Source organism: Mirounga leonina, unplaced genomic scaffold (genome assembly GCF_011800145.1).
Source record: "Mirounga leonina isolate KUSES-001 unplaced genomic scaffold, KU_Mleo_1.0 Mir_115, whole genome shotgun sequence".
Classification (NCBI taxonomy): domain Eukaryota; kingdom Metazoa; phylum Chordata; class Mammalia; order Carnivora; family Phocidae; genus Mirounga; species Mirounga leonina.
In genome coordinates this window covers 62059093-62075500 of record NW_023270268.1, presented here as the reverse complement: position 1 = coordinate 62075500, position 16408 = coordinate 62059093, and the positions used below count along the sequence as shown (strand labels likewise).

Here is a 16408-nt window from a genome sequence, read left to right as displayed (position 1 = left end):
GTCGTTAAGCGTCTGCCTTCGGCTCAGGTCATGATCCCAGAGTCCTGGGATTGAGCCCCGCATCGGGCTCCCTGCTCAGCGGGAAGCCTGCTTCTCCCTCTCCCACTCCCCCTGCTTGTGTTCCTGCTCTCTCTGTTTCTCTCTCTATCAAATAAATCAAATTTTTATTTTTATTTTTATTTTTATTTTTTTAAAGATTTTATTTATTTATTTGAGAGAGAGAGAATGAGAAAGAGAGCACATGAGAGGGGGGAGGGTCCGAGGGAGAAACAGACTCCCCGCCGAGCAGGGAGCCCGACGCGGGACTCGATCCCGGGACTCCAGGATCATGACCCGAGCCGAAGGCAGTCGCTCAACCAACTGAGCCACCCAGGCGCCCCATAAATCAAATTTAAAAAAAAAAAAATCTTCATTCATCTGAAAGTTGGAAAATAGTATCTTGTTTTAATTTGTAAATTTTGACTACTAATGAGATTGAAGATCTTTTCAAGTGCTTGTTTGGCTTTTTTTCTTTTCTGAATTGCCTCTTTGGGTGGTTTTAATTTGTGTAGAATAGTGAATCTCAGTGATATGTAACTAGGAGAGAACTGTGTTAATAAACTTGACATTGACTATTACAGTAGTGAAGTTTTCAACTGCCAGTTTTGTTATACTTTATTTTATGATTAAGATTAATGTTAAGATCATGGTTTGACCTTCGTGCAATTGGCTCGTCACAGGTGATCCAGCAGGCCTTGCATCGCCCCCCCAGCTCAGCTGCTCAGTACCTTCAGCAGATGTACGCGGCTCAGCAGCAGCACTTGATGCTACACACCGCAGCTCTTCAGCAGCAGCACTTAAGCAGCTCCCAGCTTCAGAGCCTTGCTGCTGTTCAGGTGAGACTGAAATAAATTAAGAATTTGTGAGACTAAAGTTGACATTATTTGCAGATAATTACTGAAAATAAATACATTGGGTATTATTTCACAATTCTCAAATGTGCTGTGATTATTTTTTCTTAAAGAAATTAAATTAATAGGTGGCCAAGTAGCAGTTAATTTAAAAAATATGGCTGTTTTATATGGTACTCTGTCACTAGCTTTTACGCCACTGCTTTTTATCGGCATTGCAGAAATACTATGCTAGTGTCACGAATTTGTGTATAAAATTCTAGGTACAACAGTGAATACTTTGGGTTACATGATTTGTATTTACATTTCAATGAAAAAAGGGTTTTTTTTAATGTAAGTAATTTACATTCATTAAAAAAATCAAACTGTATAAAATTGTTTATAAGAGGTAAAGTGGAGGTGTTCCTTTTCCAGACTCACTACTGTTTTTCATTCTTCAGTCATGGCCACTGTTTAATATGTATCAGTCCAGAAATTTTCTATCTAAAATATGTATCCATGCACCTTTCTAATGTCCACACATACTTTTCCTACTGATAACAGGATAATTTTGATTAAATGCTTTTTTAAAAAAAGATTTTCATTATTCTGTTTATTTAAATAAAACCATATGTGAGATTTAATCTTAAATCTTCTTATTAGAGAAGGATCTCAGTTGACTAAACCTGAAAAAGAGTTATTTCTGTTAGAAACACATCCCCAGCTGTTGCTGCTTTTTCGTAGTGTAATTTTAAATAACCTCATGTTCATGATACAAGTTAGGAAACTGAAACCAACTGGTACTCCGTGTAGCTCCAATTTCTTTTTCATAATGTTGGAATGGTGGTTCCACTTCAAAGAAGACAGAGAATTGATGAGTAAAACTGATGATGAGTGCAGCCATTAAAATAAGATTAGCCTTTGGATCCTCTGTTTTTATCATTCAGCTTTTTATTTTCTTCTTAATCTGTTTGGCCAAAGCTTAATCTATGGTGACTGTGAAATGGATTGGTTTATAATGTAGACATTTTGACTTTTATCGTGGTTTTGTGGTATCCTGGTACCAAAAGCTTTTAACTTCAGATTCTTATAGATCTATTATAAAGATCTTATTATTTTAGGCAAGTTTATCCAGTGGAAGACCATCTACATCCCCCACAGGAAGTGTCACACAACAGTCAAGTATGTCTCAGACATCTGTAAGTGCCCTAATTTTTTTCCTGGATTTAAAAATTTTAATTAAGTTTTCCAAAAGTAAACTGTTACTATTTACAAAGTTGCTATTGTGATTTGTTGATTGCTACTTAAGTAATAAGTGCCTAGAAATAGAAATGGTAAGTTTCAAGAATTCAGAACTAATGTTAAGCTTCTGAAAATCTGAGTCTTAAAAAAAACGTTTTCGTATTATTTCTTATACATGTTTTCCTACTGATTTTGTTCAGATCTGATGTGATTCAAAATGATTGCAGTTTTCAGTGTGTATTGAAAGCCTGAAATACACATTGCAAGGGGTATTAGGCCATGCATTTACTATGATATACTAAAGAATGTTAACCCTTGGTAGACGTCTAAATGTTTCTAGCTTTTTCTGGGCACCTCACATTTTAGAAATTATTACTTTTCAGCTTATGTACTTATCTTGACCAAATTTACAAGTATGCATCCACGATAATGTAATTTATTTTGAGAAAGGAGTAAATCTGATTTGACATATATACTGGGAAATTGTGCAAAGTTTTCCAGTTAAAAGAAATTTGCAGGCATGGTAATACTTGCTTAACTTTTTATTTTGATGTAATTTCAAATTGGAGGGCGAGAGAAAGGCAGGGGAGAGGCAGGGGAGAGGGAGACAGAGACTCTTAAGCAGACTCCACGCCCATTGCTGAGCCTGTTTTGGGGCTCGATCTCACAACCCTGAGATCATGACCTGAGCCGAAATCAAGAGTTGGACACTTAACTGAGCCATGACATTTTTTTTTATTTATTCATTTGAGACAGATAGAGAAAGAGCATGAGCAGGGGGATAAGGGCAGAGGGAGAGGGAGAAACAGACTCCCCTCTGAGCGGGGATCCCAATGTGGGGCTCTATCCCAGGACCCCAGGATCATGACCTAAGCCGAAGGCAGACGCTCAAACATCTGAGCCACCCAGGTGCCCCGAGCCATGACATTGTTAATTAAAAAATTCTGTTCTTTTTTAGCATGAAAGTATCCTGGAATATAAATAAAATTAGTTAAGAAATTATTTATGACTTGAAAATGTTAGACTGAAGAAAATGAAAAATTTAAGTAGTATAATCTAGCCCTAAGCATTAATACTATAATTATGGTTATTGATGTCATCTCTGTCTTTAATACGTTGGTAGTTAAGGCAAGCACTGATAAACATTTGTGGTCTGGTTAAAAAAATTATAGGGGTGCCTGGGTGGCTCAGTTGGTTAAGCGACTGCCTTCAGCTCAGGTCATGATCCTGGGGTCCTGGGATCAAGCCCCACATCGGGCTCCCTGCTCCTGGGGGAGCTTGCTTCTGCCTTTCCTTCTGCCTGCTGCTTCCCTTGCTTGTGCTCTCTCTCTCTCTCTCTCTCTCTCTGTCAAATAAATTAAAAAATCTTTAAAAAAAATTATAGACAATTTTTTTATTCTATGAAATACTGGAATAACAGAGTATGTATGTATAAAGAGAGGTGTTTTCGAATTTTTTCAAATTACTAAAAAGGTATCCTTTTAAACTATTTTTTTCTCATTATGATTTTATGTATTTGACTTTCACAGAAATTATAATTCCAGTGATTGTGTTTATTTTTTATGATGATGTTAGTGCTGCTTGTCATAAACCAGGCAGCCTTGTATGATAAAGTATGCCAGAACCTGTGACTGGTTCGTGGGGGAAAAGAAGTAAGCAGGGAAAACAGATGTCCAGGAAAAAAAAAAAGAAATGCATTGCTTCATTTTCTATCCCAGCTGAATAATAATAGCTCAAGTGAGTTGACTAGCTGTCCAAATTATGATACCAAGGTAGCTTAGTGGATATGCGTCAGTCTCCAAAAGAGGAGCAGAACATGGTAGCAGAAATCTCTAGGTAATGATACTAATGACCCATGTTAGGTGGCAGTCTAGTAGTTTTCAGAGTTTTGGTTATTTCGAGGTAGGGTTCCAGATTAACAGTGAAAGCCCATGGGGAAGGGTCCAGCCTCCAGTAGAAAAAGGACTAGAAGGTAGGTTGTCAAGTCATCAGCTAGATAGACTTGGGTTTAGAGTAGGAGTGGGATCCCAGTGGGGAAATGGAATATTATTAAACAGTCAGAAGTCCAATCATTATGACCTGGGGAAACTGGAGAAGGCTGTTGTTAATTGAATATATAGGTAAATAGTGGATGCCAGCATCCTCTTCTTTCCTCTCATTAAAACAGAAAGACTAATTCTAGACACTGATTAGTAGTGAGAGGGGTGGTTTCATGATTGTTTGGCTCTAAAACTAGTTGGGACTGTGTGTTTAGGTGATGTCTCTGTACTTTAACTGAACAGGACTTAGATTTAGTTCAATTTGATTTGTCAAAATGAAATCTAAACCAATTAAAGCATCAACAAAGTTAAAAAACACAAAATGGTTGAAAATATTTTTGTACCTTGTAGGTCAACCAGTTATATTTGTGAAATAACAAGGAATCTTTTATAGTGGTGAGATAAACAGTGAGAATTCACAAAAGACCTGCACTGGTAATTTTCAAAAGAAAGACTATTTCTGGGTTTTAAACATGTGAAAATGTATTTACCATATTAGTAATAAAGAAATGTATGTAAAAATAACAATGATATCTCTCAAATTAGAAAACAAGGAAAAACATTGACCCAATAACCATTTTTGGCAAGGATGTGAAAAAGTAGATACACTCATACGCTATCAGTGGGAATGTATTTGGTGCAACTTTTCTGGAGGATTATTTGACAACGTGTATGAAAATTTAAATTGTGCATTCACATTCACTTATCACTTATTTTTAGTGATGTCATTTACTAAAAATAGATAATTATGACATACTCATGTAAAAATGACATAATTATGCAAATATGTATGGTTTGTAATAGTGAAAAATTATAAGCAATATAAATAGGTGCCCATTAATTGAAGATTATAGTTAATTCATACAGAGGAATACTATAGCTAATAAAAATGCTCTATGTGTGTATACAGAGAGACTTAAATTTTCATTAGGTATTAAGTGAAAAAAGCAAAAATGTATAGTATGATCTCATTAAGTTATTTATTTAGGTTATTCTATATTTCAGTTCTAAAATTTCCATTTGGTTCTTATATCTTCTGTTTGCTGAGGGATTTTGCTTTTTCATTCAAGTGGGCTCATGTTGCTTGTTGAAAGCATTTTTATGATGACTGCTTTAAAATCTATCCAATTATCATATCTCTTTCATCTTGGTGTTGGCATCTACTTACTATCTTTTTTTTTTTTTTTAAAGATTTTATTTATTTATTTGACAGAGAGAGACACAGTGAGAGAGGGAACACAAGCAGGGGCAGAGGGAGAGGGAGAAACAGGCCCCCCCGCCAAGCAGGGAGCCCGATGCGGGGCTCCATCCCAGGACGCTGGGATCATGACCTGAGCCGAAGGCAGACGCTTAACCACTGAGCCACCCAGTCACCCCATTGATTGTCTTTTTTATTCAGCTTTGGTCTTTCTGGTTCTTGGTATAAGTGATTTCTGAAACCTCATCATTTTGAGTATTATATTATGAGACTATGGATCATATTTAAACTTTGTGTTTTGGCTGGCTTCTGAAAGGGAATGTGTGCCAACTCCTTAATAACTGTCTGAGGGTAGAAGTCCAGGTTATCCATTTGGTCTCCATTGACATCTGAGAGGGTGCTTCTCATAATTGTTGAGTGGGTGTGAGTTCTGGCTCCTCACTAGACCTCCATGGATGCGTCCCTGGCTGAACAGGGTGGGGGAGGGAATAAGAGTGCCATGTTATGGCTCCCCACTTGGTCTCCACTGATACACCTTAGGGGTGGGGTGGTTTGGTCGTGGTAGTCTACTCCTGCATGACTGGGACAAAAGTCCTGTCTCTCTTTTCACCTTCTCTGATGCTTATCCACTGGAGGGATTAGGGGAGTTGGGTATAGGTGGAAGTCTTTGCTGGTGTGGGTGGGGCCACAGTGTTTTCTGTGGTATTTGGCTGGAGTAGAGCAACTGTCTAAAAGTTCTCTATGTTGCTAGGAAGTCTCTTTCTTGTTCCTTTGGCTAGAAAGAGCAGGCTTCTTTTGGGGCTTTTGTTTGTTTGTTTGCACCCATTTGTGTTTCTGAGTTACAGACGTTTTCAGCTCTAAGTTTGGCTTATATAAGACAAAAGGAAAACCCAGGGAGCTCACAACCACATGGTTCTGTGTGTTCTGAGGTCCCTAGCCAGTCTGCTTTTCTCCATCTTTCGGGATCTTATGCTTATTATATATGTTACATCTAGGGTTTTTAGTTGTATTTAGAGGAAGGAATAGGGAAAAGTATGTCTGTTCCATCTTTCTGGAAACAGAATTCCTGTCACTTAACTTCATAAAAAATTATATATCTGCCTGATTATTCAAGAAGAAAATCTATAATACACAACAAATTGTTAATCAGTGATTATCTCTGAGGAAGCAAGTTGAAGAGCTTTATTTTGTTAATTTTAAGATTTTATTTGAGAGAGAGTGAGAGAGAGAGGGCGCGTGCGTGTGTAGGCGAGGGGTGGGGGGGTGGGCAGAGAGGGAGAAGCAGGCTCCCTGCTCAGCAGGGAGCCCAACTCGAGGCTCAATCCCAGGACACTGGGATCATGACCTGAGCCGAAGGCAGGCACTCAACTGACTGAGCCACCCAGGTGCCCCTATTTTGTTAATTTTTATATTGCCTAAATAAAACGTGAATATACTCTTGTTGTCTAAGGGAGAGACACTACAAATGTGTGGAGTAAAAGGGACATCCCTTTTCAGTAGTCCCTTTTGCCATGAAAAAGTTTTGTGTGAAACTTTCCTATTTTATTACTGTGTGTTTCTACACATAAATGTAAATAGATAGGCCTATGGTTAATTTTATTTTAATGTAGGTGATGTGCTGTCATTCTCTATATGCTTTTACATCATTGGGCATTTTCAGCTGGAAAGGATTATATAGCTGAAAATTGCAATCATAAGTCTCTAAATGACTCAAGGGCTGTTTGTATCTCATTCCCTTTCTTTTTCTTTGTTGTTTTTTGGTCCTGGAGTCTACATTAATCCCAGATGTTTTGAGTTTAATTCACTGTACTATTTAGTCAAAAAGGGAAAGACCTTGTTTGTGATAGCTTTCTATCACATATAGTTATGGTGCTAGACAAGATGAGCTTTTGAAGTCCAGTTAGTTTTATGATTTTTTTCATTCATACATTCAGTCATTCATACAACATACATTTATTGAGCATTTAATGTGTGCCAAAACCCTTTAGGTACTGGGAACACAGCAACACAACAAACTCTCTGTTCTTACGGAGCTAAGGATAGACAGATGGTAAACTGGTATATGTCAGATGGTAAGTGCTATAAAGAAGAATAAAGCAAGAAAAGGGAATGGGATGAGGGAATTTGCTGTTCTAACTAGGGTGGTCAGGGAAGGCATTGCTAATAAAGATGGTATTTGAAGGAGGGCCAGGGAGGCAAACATGCTGAAGGAACAGAAAGGAGGGTATTGTGGTTGGAGTAGAATGAGAGAGTGGGAGTATGGTTAGAGATGACAGAGAGGTAATTGTAATCCAATCATGAGGAGATTATAAAACTCTTTTACTCGAGTTGGGAAGCTGTTAGAAAGCTATTTCAGTAGGGAAGTCACATGATCTCAGGTTTTAACTTAGTGACAGTGTTAGGTTCTAGGGGGCAAAGATAGAAGCAGGGAGACCAGTTAAATGATTCTTGTAGTAATCCAAGAGAGATTGGTGGCTTGCACCATGATGGTGACAGTAGATGTGGTGAAAAGTTGTTGGCCAGATTCTAGATTTTTTTTTTAACAATATTTTATTATAGAAATTTATATGTTTTAAAAGTAGAGCTAATAGGGTATGCTGATGGATTGAATCAAAGATGTGAGGAAGGGTGACGAGTCAAGGATAACTAGTATTTTGGCCTGAACATCTGGAAGGACCTGACAAAGCAGGTGTTGGAGAAGAAAATCAGGAGTTCAGTTTTGGACATTCTTTGTGGTGGATGTTGAGTAAACATTGGATATATGAGTTTGGAGTTCATGTGGAGGTCTGGTGATTAGTGATGTCTTGTGCATCTCATTGAAAACTCAAGTCCTAAGAAAAATTACATGATTACTACCAATTCTGGGTTATCATGAAAGATTGGTAGAACGGAGGAGATAAGGGACATGGGTTCTAGTCCTCATTCTGTGACTGACTGGTAGCATGACTTAGGGCAAGTCATTTAGCCTCCTTAGTCATTTATACCCCAGTTTTCTTCTGTGTAAAATTCAGTTGTCTAATTACATGGTTTTTATTACTCTTTTCACCCAGATAACCCTGGGTCTAGATCAAGGAGAAGGTTCAATAGAGGGTGTTACACACTGAATTGCATCTCCGCAAAGTTCATGTGTTGAAGCCCTAACCCCCACATGACTGTATTAGAAATTTTGCTATTATAAGTAAACCTGCATTGGATATTCTGTTATATATTTTTGTATACATATATGTAGTTACTTGTTTTTAAAAAATTTCCTAAGAGTACACTTACTGGGTCAGTGAGGTGGTTTTTTAGATCAAGAACCTTAAAAATGTTTGCTTTTCTCTAAAAATGTCTCAATCAGATCCACATATCAAATGAATCCATTATAAGTTTTTTCTGAGAGAAGATTACTTGCTTATAACTAGTCATTCTCAGTGGTCTATTGCTAATGTCCTCATCCTCTTACCTATTTTAGGAGGTACTTTAATCAAGGATTTTTAAAAATGTAATTTTTTTTTTTTAAGATTTTATTTATTTATTCATGAGAGGCAGAGGGAGGAGCAGGCTGTCTGCTGAGCAGGGAGCCCAACGCAGGGCTCGATCCCAGAGCCCTGGGATCATGACCCGAGCCGAAGGCAGACGCTCAACCGACTGAGCCAGTCAGGCGCCCTGCTTTAGTGCATTCTTGTAAAATACTCCAATAATACAGGAAACGTGAAAAAGTGTTAAGTCCCCTTCAGCCTTCTTTCAGTCCTCTTCAGTCCTTCTGACTCCTCAGTTTGCTGGATATCCCTCCGTATCTTTACCTATGTGTTATGGACATATATAGCATAAAGAAATGTGTGTATATGTGTTAACACTTTTTTTTTATACGCTGGAAACACAGTATTCTGCATTTTGTTTTTTTTTTTTTTTTAAAGATTTTATTTATTTATTTGAGAGAGAGAGAATGAAAGACAGAGAGCATGAGAGGGAGGAGGGTCAGAGGGAGAAGCAGACTCCCTGCTGAGCAGGGAGCCCGATGCGGGACTCGATCCCGGGACTCCAGGATCATGACCTGAGCCGAAGGCAGTCGCTTAACCAACTGAGCCACCTAGGCACCCTGCATTTTGTTTTTTACACTCAACAGTTTTGAGATCTTTCTGTGTTAGCACACAAAGCTCAATCTCACTCAAGTTGTTGCATAGTGTTGCATGGTATGGATGCACTTTATTTTATGTAACCGTCCCTGTTGCTGAACACTTTATTTCCAGTATTTTAATTGTTTCAGCATTGCAACTTTTTTAAGATATTGAAATCTGAAAGCAAATGGGAAATTATGAGGCTTCTTGTTTTGCTGTTGTGTGTGTTTTTTTTTTAAGACTTTATTTGTCAGAAAGAGGGGGAGAGGGAGAGCACAGCAGGGGGAACGGCAGGCAGAGGGAGAAGCAGGCTCCCTGCTGAGCAAGGAGCTCGATGTGGGACTTGATCCCAGGACCCTGGGATCATGACCTGAGCTGAAGATAGACGCTTAACTAACTGAGCCACCCAGGCATTGCTGCTGTTATGTTTATAGCTTGTATTGCAAATAGTAGAAATAATGGTTTTCTATAATAAATAGGATTCACATTTTATTTCATATTATTAGTAAAGGAGTATAGTCTCTTAAAGGAAATCTTTCATGGGTAGATATTATTATTTGAAATTTTAATATAGCATTTTATACTTCTGGATGCTTGAATTACTCATATACAAATCCCCACTGAATAATGAGGCAAGAAAATGTATACACTGCTTTAAAGTGGTAAAAACAATGTACTAAAGTAAACATTAAAAAAAAAAAGGAAAATAGCATTTCCTCTCTGATTCTAAAGTTCATACCTACACAGAAAAGACAAAAAAGATAAAAGAAAACACACATTATCCCAAATTTTACCCCTAGTAGACATTATTCACCTTTACATTTTGGTGATTATTCTTCCAGAATGGTGTATGTATGCCTATATGTCTATATCAAATTTAATCATATACAGTTTTATGAGTGTGCATTATTGTGTGTATATACAATGCATTTGTTTTTCTCTCGACGTGTTTTTCATATGTGATATGTATTTTTACATGGACACATTTTTATGTGATTATATAAATGGGATTGTACTGTATATGTTATTCTGTAGTTTTTTTCATTCAGCAGTGGGTTATAAAGATATTTTCACGTCATTGAATAATAAAGGTATGCGTTATCCTTTTAATGTCTGTGTACTATGTTTCTATAGATATACCTGATTGATTTTGATCAGTCAAATGGCAGCAATGGTTCTCAAATGGGCTTTGGTTCTAGGGAGTACTCTGGGCCAGAAACCCTATGTAATCTCGTTTTGGAGGGACACCAAGATGTGGTTGTGAGTTAAATGGCTTTTCTTTGTAGATATGGTTTTCTCTGGTGACTCTTGGAATTAGTGCTTCCAACTGGGGAGAGAGCTTCCAGTAATAAGGGCTCAAGGAGTAAGTTCCTTTATGGAGTGGGGCTTCAGGTATGAAGTGACAGGATTGGCCAAGGGTTTAAAGTGCAAAGGAATTAGGAATGTTGGGATGGAGACAGAGAATATAATGCAAACAATTAAGGCCTCCGGTCCAGGTCAGCAGAACAAAGCAGAAAGTAGAGGAGAGATGTATCAGTTGTGGAAAGGAAGGGAAGTGTTTGTTTTTTTTTTTTTGTTAGGCCAGTTGTGGAGATGGACTTCTTGCAGAGATATAATTGCACTCATTCATGGGTTGGGCATTTGTGAGTAGACACTGCCTGAAATGTTACTTGCTATATGGAACTTAAAAATAAACATGAAATTGGTTTTTTGATCTCACAACTTAGACAAAATGGAATGCAGGTGGAAGTTACTATTTCGTTTTCTTACTTCCTTTTTTTCTTTTCTAAGAAAAAGAAAAGTGTTCTGTTCGTACTTTGTGTTCTGCTTCCTTAAAGAGCACTCTCAGGCATTTTAGCTACCAGCCAGTCATTTTTTAAAAACACTTTTATTGTGTTTCTGTTTAAAGACTGTGTGGTCTATCCTGACTAGAGTTCCTTCCTTCTTTCCCTCCCTTCCATCCTCTCTTCCTTCCACTGTCTGAAAAAAAGTGCCATGGCACTATTATTGCAGTGACCCAGATTTGCAAGCTATCAGGATGTAGGAAACCACTCTGAATGCCAAAATATATGAGCCAGAAAACCTGGGTCCAGTTTTATCCTGCTAAGTGATTTGATCTTTGTAGCAAGGCTTTATCCAAAGTGTCCATTTGTAGAGGTGTAGGAAAATAGTTTTGGGGGGGCTTACTAATAATTTGTTATGTAGCACATCAAAAATAGAATTGAATGAATATCACCACACTGTCTCTGCATTTTTACTCTGCTTTGTTAGGGACTATCCTAAATTGGGTTTTTTTCTCATACACACTCACACTCTTTATGGTGAGCTTATATATTACATTAAAACTATGAAGCATGCCTTAAAATAACGTGGCATTCATTAACTTAATAAACATATTGAATGAAAGTACTTTTGTAGATATTGGGTATATGAAGATGTAAATAGTTCATGATCCCTACCCTTACAGAAATTATTGTTTAGAAGGGTGAGATAGAAGTATATGAATAACAAGCAAAAAGGAAGGGAGATAGTTCTGTGGGATGTAGGGATGCCTGAAAAAGCTTATTAGAGCAGATGATTTTTGAGAGAGGGTGGTTCACTACGTAGGTACAGGTGGGGTGGGGCATGGGGCTAGGGGGATGCTCAGACCTGTCCAGAGCATTTTTACTCGGACCACAGAGACCTTGGACGTTATGATAATTGCAAATAGCTTCATATAACTAATGTGAAAGGTGTGTATGGAGGAGTGGGAGAAGATGATGCTAGAGCGCTAGTCAGGGGAGGTCGAATGTGATCCAGATTTTTAAATGGGTAATTAATTAAGTCAGGGAAAGATTATCTGGCAAGTAGAAGGAAACAAGATTTCAGGCAGGGAGGTCAGTTTGCAGCTGTTAAAGTAATCTAGCTGGAAGTGCCATAGGCCCAGACTCTCAAACTAAGTGATTAAAATGAAAACGAAGAAAATAAAGGTGTATGAACAGTAAGATGTGACTGATTTTGTATGTGTGGTAAAGGAGAAGGAAGGATCAAGATGACTTACAAAACAAAATCTGTTTTGTAGGATTTTAGGAGATGCCAGTGACTGATTATTCGAGGAGAAGCTGGTTTAAGAAGGAATAATAATGAGTTTGGTGTTTGAACATGTTGAATATGAGTTGCTAAGGGATATCCAGAAAGACATGTTCTGTAGGTATGTGGATCTGGAGCTCAGAATGAGTTTATAATTAAGGATTCAGAGTCATCAGGTTTGGTTTTTTGACCCTGGGAGTGTGGATGTGCTAATCTAGGAGTTCAAGAAGGAAAGTGTTGGGGGCGAACATTTTGGGGATGGGCCCGAAAGAAGAGCTGGTAAAAAAGATTGAGAGGGAATGGTCTGAAAAGGTCCATTGAATTTGTCGGATGGAAGGCGTTGGTGATTATTGCTAATGTGACTTTACTGGTGTGCTAGGAGTAAAAACCATATTGCAGAATAAGTCTGTGTATTGTATTCATTGCCTTTATGCACTGAATTATAGATTTAAGTACAATGTATTTTATTAAAATTAAAAATACTTATATAGATAAGTTTAGAGAATTAGTTAACCAACTCTTGTGTACCCCATACAGTTTTTTTCAGTTTTTAAAAAACTTCAATTTTTAAATAATTATAGACTCATAGGAAGTTAATGCAAAACCAGCACAGAGAGGTCCTCCAGTATTGCCTTCACTTAGCTTCCTCCAGGCACTTGTTCAGTTTAACAGATGTCTTACTTGTTCAGTTTAACAAATGTCCTGGATTGGTTTAAATGCTAATGTTTTGGATAGGTTATGAAATTGCAGGTAGGGTACATTTGGATTTTGTACCCCCCACATGGCGCAAGCCTGGCGTTTTGATTCTCATAGGAGGCTTTCTCCTTCCATTGTGGGCAAGGCAGATGGCAAGCTTCCTTGCTGGTTCTTAGGGCCAATGAGTGGAGCTTTTCCTTTTCCCTTCTCACATGTTGAGTACCCCTTTTAAAGATCTTGGCTCAAAATAGGGGTTTTTACCTCCAGCTCTTGCCTGAAATAGGCTCAAAATCAGGTCTTCTATCTCTAGACCAGTGTCCCCTGAGATTGCCTTGGTGGTTCTTGTCAGCTAGAGTTTCTTCCTTTCGGCAACCTGGGAATTTCCCTTTCCCCTCCCCTTTTAGGAGTTCAGTTGTGTTCTAGTATTTCATGTTGATTTGGCATTTCAGTGAGTGTATTTGGGCATGGATGTATTAGTCCTGTCTACCTTGTTGCTTGAATCAAAAGCCTAATAGACTATTTTATAAATTCTTATTTCTTAATTTTATTCTTTGTCCACAAAAGTACTTGAGGTCAGATTATATTACGCATTAAAATATTTATTTTTAAAATGGATAACACATAAAAATGAAAAAAAAAAAACCCTAAATAGAGAAATGAAACACAAACAAAAGAAAAAAAGGATAATATGCATGTGGTGTGAAATTGGAAAGATAAAGGGTATATTTATCTCCCTTTGCCCTCTTCCCTACCTGCCTCAGCTAGTTTGCCTTCACAGATAAGAACCATTTATGAGGTTCTCATGTATCCTAGAGATAGAGACTCTGAACTGGTTTTCTTTTTTCTAACAGCAGTTTTAACTTTAGAGTAGTGCTTATAATTTAATTTTGTAACCAGAATTCAGGATTTTTCCATCTGTTTGACAAGTAGCAATTGTATTTTCTTCTTTGAGAGCTTTTGAGAGAGAACGTTATTCTAATTATATGTTACATGTATGTTTATATATATGTGAATGGATTATCTGTGTTTTAATTTTTGTTCACTTGAGAAACCCCTCAAAATGTGACAGAATCTGACAAAATAGTATAAACTCTTGATTCAGATGTTTTAAGTTAGTATGTGGAATATTTAAATAGTGGAACATTAACCCTAATTTTTGGGAGGTAGTGGAAACGGTATTTTAAGATAGTGGAATCTTACTGAATGAAACACCTTGAGGATAGCCTTAAAAATTATCCTAATTCCTAATCAGTACATACTGTTGTTTGCATATTTGCAAATAATTGCCCAAAGAAGTGAGAGAGGCTCTGTCAAAGATGAAGCCCTCTCTTTTAGGTTCCTTACCATTGATAGCCTAACTGCAGCTTGGTGAAATTCACTGGCATGGAAGCAAGAAATGGAAGCCTATGACCTAATATGTTTTCTTCCTTAGATCAACCTCTCCACTTCTCCTACACCTGCACAGTTAATAAGCCGTTCCCAGGCTTCCAGTTCTACCAGCGGCAGTATTACCCAACAGACTATGTTACTAGGGAGTACCTCCCCTACCCTAACGGCAAGCCAAGCTCAAATGTATCTCCGAGCTCAAATGGTAAGATATGAGCTACCAAATTTTTTCAGTGTTTAAGGACTTGAGAGAGATCGAAATGTTTCTTGATTTGATGCAATAAGAGGCATTTTTAATATTTCAGAAATGTTTAACAAATTTTTTATATGTGTGTGCTTAGCTCTTATACATTTATATCATGAAAAATTTTACTTTTAATTGGTAGGCCTTCTTGGTGTATCAAATAGTAGCAACATTGGGAAGCTAACAGATTCTGTAACATGGAGTGACTATTTTTTGAATATCAAATTTTATGGATTTCAAACCTTTTTCACATCTTAACATCTCTGAAATTGAGATGCATTTATAATTGATAACATCTTACAGTTATAATTAATATTTGCAGTGAGATATATATATGTAAAATCATTGTATATCTTGGGCATCTTAAATTTGATGAAATAGTTAGCAATGTTAAAAAGTTAGTGGTTAACTATAAGTTAGAATTTATACTGTGGGATCTTCTTAAATCTGGATTGGAGTTCCTGGTAATTTACCAGTTGATTTTTAGCTTTGGTTATTCCCATCTCAAAATTATTAGTAAGGTATTTGTGTTCTTATGTTCACTTTGATCTTTTGTTAATACAGGAATGTTAATTTGGCTGGTCTATATTTGAGTACCTACTGATTTCCTAATTTACCTGTTGAGCTGCTTTAAGGAATTGGTTGGCATTTATTTGATGTTTTTACAGATAGCTAGACAAGAGCTTTGGTGTAGTATATATTTACTTGTATTCTTTTTTGTCCAATGTACTGAATATATATCTGGATCCCCAGTTCTCCACTAAAATTACAAAGAAAGTTTTCCATCATATTTCTGGCAGGAAACAGTGACATGACCCACCTTTTATTTATAGATTATTCAGTGGACATTACCATATTTTTGGTTTTTTTCCCTACAAGAGATCTTATGTAATTAATAATATGCTTTAAAATTAGGCTGAATCATTTGAAATGACCACTTTTGACCTCTATAAAACTTGCAGTTACATATGGTTCAAGCTAAATAGAACAAACATCTTTATTTTTAGTGCTTTCAGCTGTTTGTTCTGGCAGTTACCTTCTTGTGAAAGTTATACTTTGTTGTTTAATTCACTTAAATTTAGTATTATAAAGAACTGAAATTTAAAAGATCCTTTAGTCAGTAATTTTAATTTAAACAGGAATGGCTAGAGGAACTAAGGAACTCCTAATGCAGTTTTGAAATAGAGTATTTACACATTGTGTGAAACAACTGTCATAATTTACTAAATTGGATAATCTCTGAGTGGATTGTAGTGCCTTTTTAAACTAATGGCATTCTGTTTCAATATTGAAAAATAACATTTGAAGTAAATAAATCGAGTATGTCTTTTCTTCCTTATTTATTTTATGTGAAGCTTTTTTGCGGGCTGTTTTGTTGTTGCATTTTGACATGTTGTGGCATTTACATTTGGAATGAATATTTCTTTATGAATAGTTTTAAAATCAAGAGCAACCTAGGTTTGTACTATAGATCCCATGTAGCTGAGTGAAATAGTATAGTATGGGGCATAGTTATCTTTTGTGATAAAGAAGACTGAAAAGACTTGTGTTTCTTTTCAGGTTTC

General features: G+C 36.9%; 1 protein-coding gene across 6 annotated transcripts in view; it reads left to right on the top strand.

Moving 5' to 3' along the window:
* PHC3 (polyhomeotic homolog 3) overlaps positions 1-16408 on the top strand; it is a 74132-nt gene that overhangs the window by 6634 nt on the left and 51090 nt on the right. For 5 of the 6 annotated variants that reach the window (XR_004677978.1, XM_034998727.1, XM_034998725.1 and 2 more), the window contains exons 3-5: positions 720-875; positions 1991-2068; positions 14646-14804. Coding sequence is in view for 5 of the 6 variants with exons in the window: in XM_034998727.1 (XP_034854618.1) it covers positions 720-875; positions 1991-2068; positions 14646-14804 (393 nt within the window). In the remaining variant the exon portion in view is untranslated. The remainder of the gene's footprint in view (positions 1-719; positions 876-1990; positions 2069-14645; positions 14805-16408) is intronic. The other variant, XM_034998740.1, reaches the window with a different exon arrangement.